A 3,139-nucleotide genomic window follows, 5' to 3' on the forward strand; every position below is an offset into this window, starting at 1 on the left:
TCCTGCCTCTGCCTCCCAAGTAGCTGGGACTACAAGCACTTACCACAATGCATGGCTATTTTTTGGTTGCAGCCATCATTATTGTTTGGCGGGCCGGCTGTGGATTCGAACCCACCAGCTCAGGTGTATGTGGCTGGTGCCTTAGCTGCTTGAGCCACAGGCGCCGAGCCTATAGATAGAGATATTAACAGGATGTTTCTAAGACAGTGGAGTAGAATGGAAAAATTAGCTTATATTTATAAGATTAAGTGTATGAAAAAATAGTTTTAAATATGATTAATTTAATTTTAACTTTATTTTTTTTTTTTTGAGACACAGTCTTGTTATGTTGCCCTTGGTAGAGTGCTGTGGCATCCCAGCTCACAGCAACCTCTAACTCTTGGGCTTAAGTGATTCTTTTGCCTCAGCCTCCCAAGTAGTTGGGAGTACAGGTGCCTGCCACAACACCCAGCTATTTTTTTGTTGCAGTTGTTGTTGTTTAGCAGGTCCTGGTCAGGGTTTGAACCTGCCAGCCTTGGTGTATATGGCTAGTGCCCTAACTGCTGAGCTATGGGCGCTGAGCCAAAATATGATTAATTTTAAATTCTTCATACCAGAATGAAAAGTTCCCCTTCATTGTAATTTAGTCAGTGTTATTACTTTATTTAAGTAAGATGTATTAAGTGAAGGGAGACAATAAGCATGGAAATAAAATGATGAAGCAAACTGAAGCTAGTTTGAAGGAGTCTGGCAAATGTAAATGATTCAAGACCTCTAGAGGTTGGTTTTGATGTCAGATAAGATGTTTTCTTAGGCTTGCTTTTTGTTTGGGTGATAGCTCTTTTAAGCTCTTTGTTGTGATTCTGTGATGACCAGGTTGCTTTGAGTATTAATTTGGCTTCCCCAGGCACCTTTTCACTGGAAAAGGTGAGTGTCCTTTTTAGGAAATATTTTTATTCAGTGAATGCTTATGTGCCAGGTGTCTTTTAGTTATTAGGGCTATAGCAATGAAGAAAATAGGCAAAGTCAGTTATTTCATGGAGCTTTCAATATAGTGAGTGACAACATTCTTATTACTGAATGTGATATCTCTGATTGTCAGTTTAAAAGGTTGGCATGAAACCTATTAAAGTTATCATAATCAGTATCTCCTTAGTTTGTTCATTTTCTTTGATTCCTGTCAACTGTGAGCCATTGACAAAATTCTAGACTTGAAAAATCTGAAAACCAAATCCTAGATGATTATAAATTCACCAAAGAAATGCCATCCTGTGAGACCTCTACACTGCCCTGCAATGAATCTTCCTTTGGGGACACCTTTATCTGTGATACAATACTTGTTTAGAGATTTAGTGTGTTATTTGTATCATAGGAAGGCATAGACATTAGCATGTATATAATTATTATTGTAATTTCCACCTCTCTCCTACTTTATAAATTCTACTGAAGCATAATATACATATGAAAAGTACACAAATCGTAAGTGTATAGTTTGACAAATTTTCACAAAGTAAACACTGACGTAACCAGCATCCAGTTTAAGGGGTAGAACATTGCCAACACTTCAGAATCCTCTTTGATACAACTGTTTTCCCCTAAGGGTAAACATTATCCTCACTTCCTACACTAAAGATTAGTTTTGCTTATTTTTGAACTTTACGTAATGTAAAATATACTCTTTTGTATCTGATTTTTTGACTCAGTGTTGTTTGTGGTTATTTCTTCACGCTGCTCTGTGTAGTTGTGTGTTTATTCTCATTGCTGTGTGGTGTTCTACTTTTAACTATGCACCAATGTACTCTTTTAACTCAAGGTGGACTTTCCGGGTTGCTTTCACTTGTTTACTATTAGAAATAGTTATATGGATATTTTTGTACATGAAATTTAGTGAACATAGGTTAATATATGCCTAAGATACTTTGCTTTTTTTTGAGACAGAGCCTCAAGCTGTCCCCCTGGGTAGAGTGCCATGGCATCACGCTCACAGCAACCTCCAACTCCTGGGCTCAAGCGAGTCTCCTGCCTCAGCCTCCCAAGTAGTTGGGACCACAGGCGCCCGCCACAACGCCCGGCTATTTTTTTTTGGTTGCTGCCGTCATTGTTGTTTGGCGGGTCCAGGCTGGGGATTTGAACCTGCCACCTTAGGTGTACGTGGCTGGCACCTTAGCCGGTTGAGCTATAGGTGCCAAGCCAGATACTTTGCTTTTATAAAAGCATGTTTTTTCACATTTTAACTTTCCTGAAATCTGAGTGACTTAAAATTGATGTATTGAAGTGTTTTTCTATGACTTTTTTTTGTTTTTGAGACAGTCTCACCCTGTTACCCAGGGCTAGAGTGTAGTGGTGTCATTATAGCTCACTGCAGCCTCAGACTTTGGGCTCAAGTGACCCTATTCTCAACTTCCCTAGTACTTGAGAATGGATGTTAGGTGGATGTTGGACATGCCACCATGAATGGCTAATTTTTCCATTTTATCTGGAAATAGGATCTTGCTTTTGTTTAAGCTGATCTCTAATTTCTGGCCTCAGCTATCTTCCTGGCTTGGCCTCCCAAAGTGCTAGGATTATAGGTGTGAGCCACTATGCCTGGCCTTAAAAGTCTTTTTTATTATTTCTCCCTGAAAAATTTTCCCTACATTGATGGCATGTCAGAATATAAGGAATGGGGCGGCACCTGTGGCTCAAGGAGTAGGGTGCCGGCCCCATATATCTGGGTTGTGGGTTCAGGCCCAGCCCTGGCCAAAACTACAAAAAAACAAAGCAAAACCAGAATATAATGAATGCTAATTGTGGCCAGGCATGGCGGCTCACACCTGTAAGCTTAGCACTGTAGGAGGTGGAGGCCAGTGGATTGCAAGAGCGAGATCCTATCTCTACAAAATATAGAAAAAGTTAGCTGAGTGTTATGCAGGCGGCTGTAGTCCCAGCTAGCTACTTGAGAGGCTGAGGCAAGGGGATCACTTGGGCCCAAGAGTTTGAGATTGCCGTGAGCTATAATGCCACGGCACTCTACTCGCGTGATAGAGTGAGGCTCTGTCTCTAAATAAAAATAGAAATTCTAATTGTATCTAGTGGTGTATGGTTTCTTAGATTTGTTTGAAAATCATGGAGAGCTGGATTCTCTTGATAAATTCTTTAGTTTTAAAGCCCCTTCAGAGGG

The 3,139-nt window shown here is 40.3% G+C and overlaps 1 protein-coding gene across 1 annotated transcript in view; it reads left to right on the top strand.

Moving 5' to 3' along the window:
• HAUS6 (HAUS augmin like complex subunit 6) overlaps nt 1-3,139 on the top strand; it is a 46,757-nt gene that overhangs the window by 20,257 nt on the left and 23,361 nt on the right. The window contains exon 6 of the mRNA XM_023508931.1: nt 867-906. Within this exon, the coding sequence (XP_023364699.1) occupies nt 867-906 (40 nt within the window). The remainder of the gene's footprint in view (nt 1-866; nt 907-3,139) is intronic.

This window comes from Otolemur garnettii, unplaced genomic scaffold (assembly GCF_000181295.1).
Source record: "Otolemur garnettii isolate 467f Iridium unplaced genomic scaffold, OtoGar3 scaffold00006, whole genome shotgun sequence".
Taxonomy (NCBI): Eukaryota; Metazoa; Chordata; class Mammalia; order Primates; family Galagidae; genus Otolemur; species Otolemur garnettii.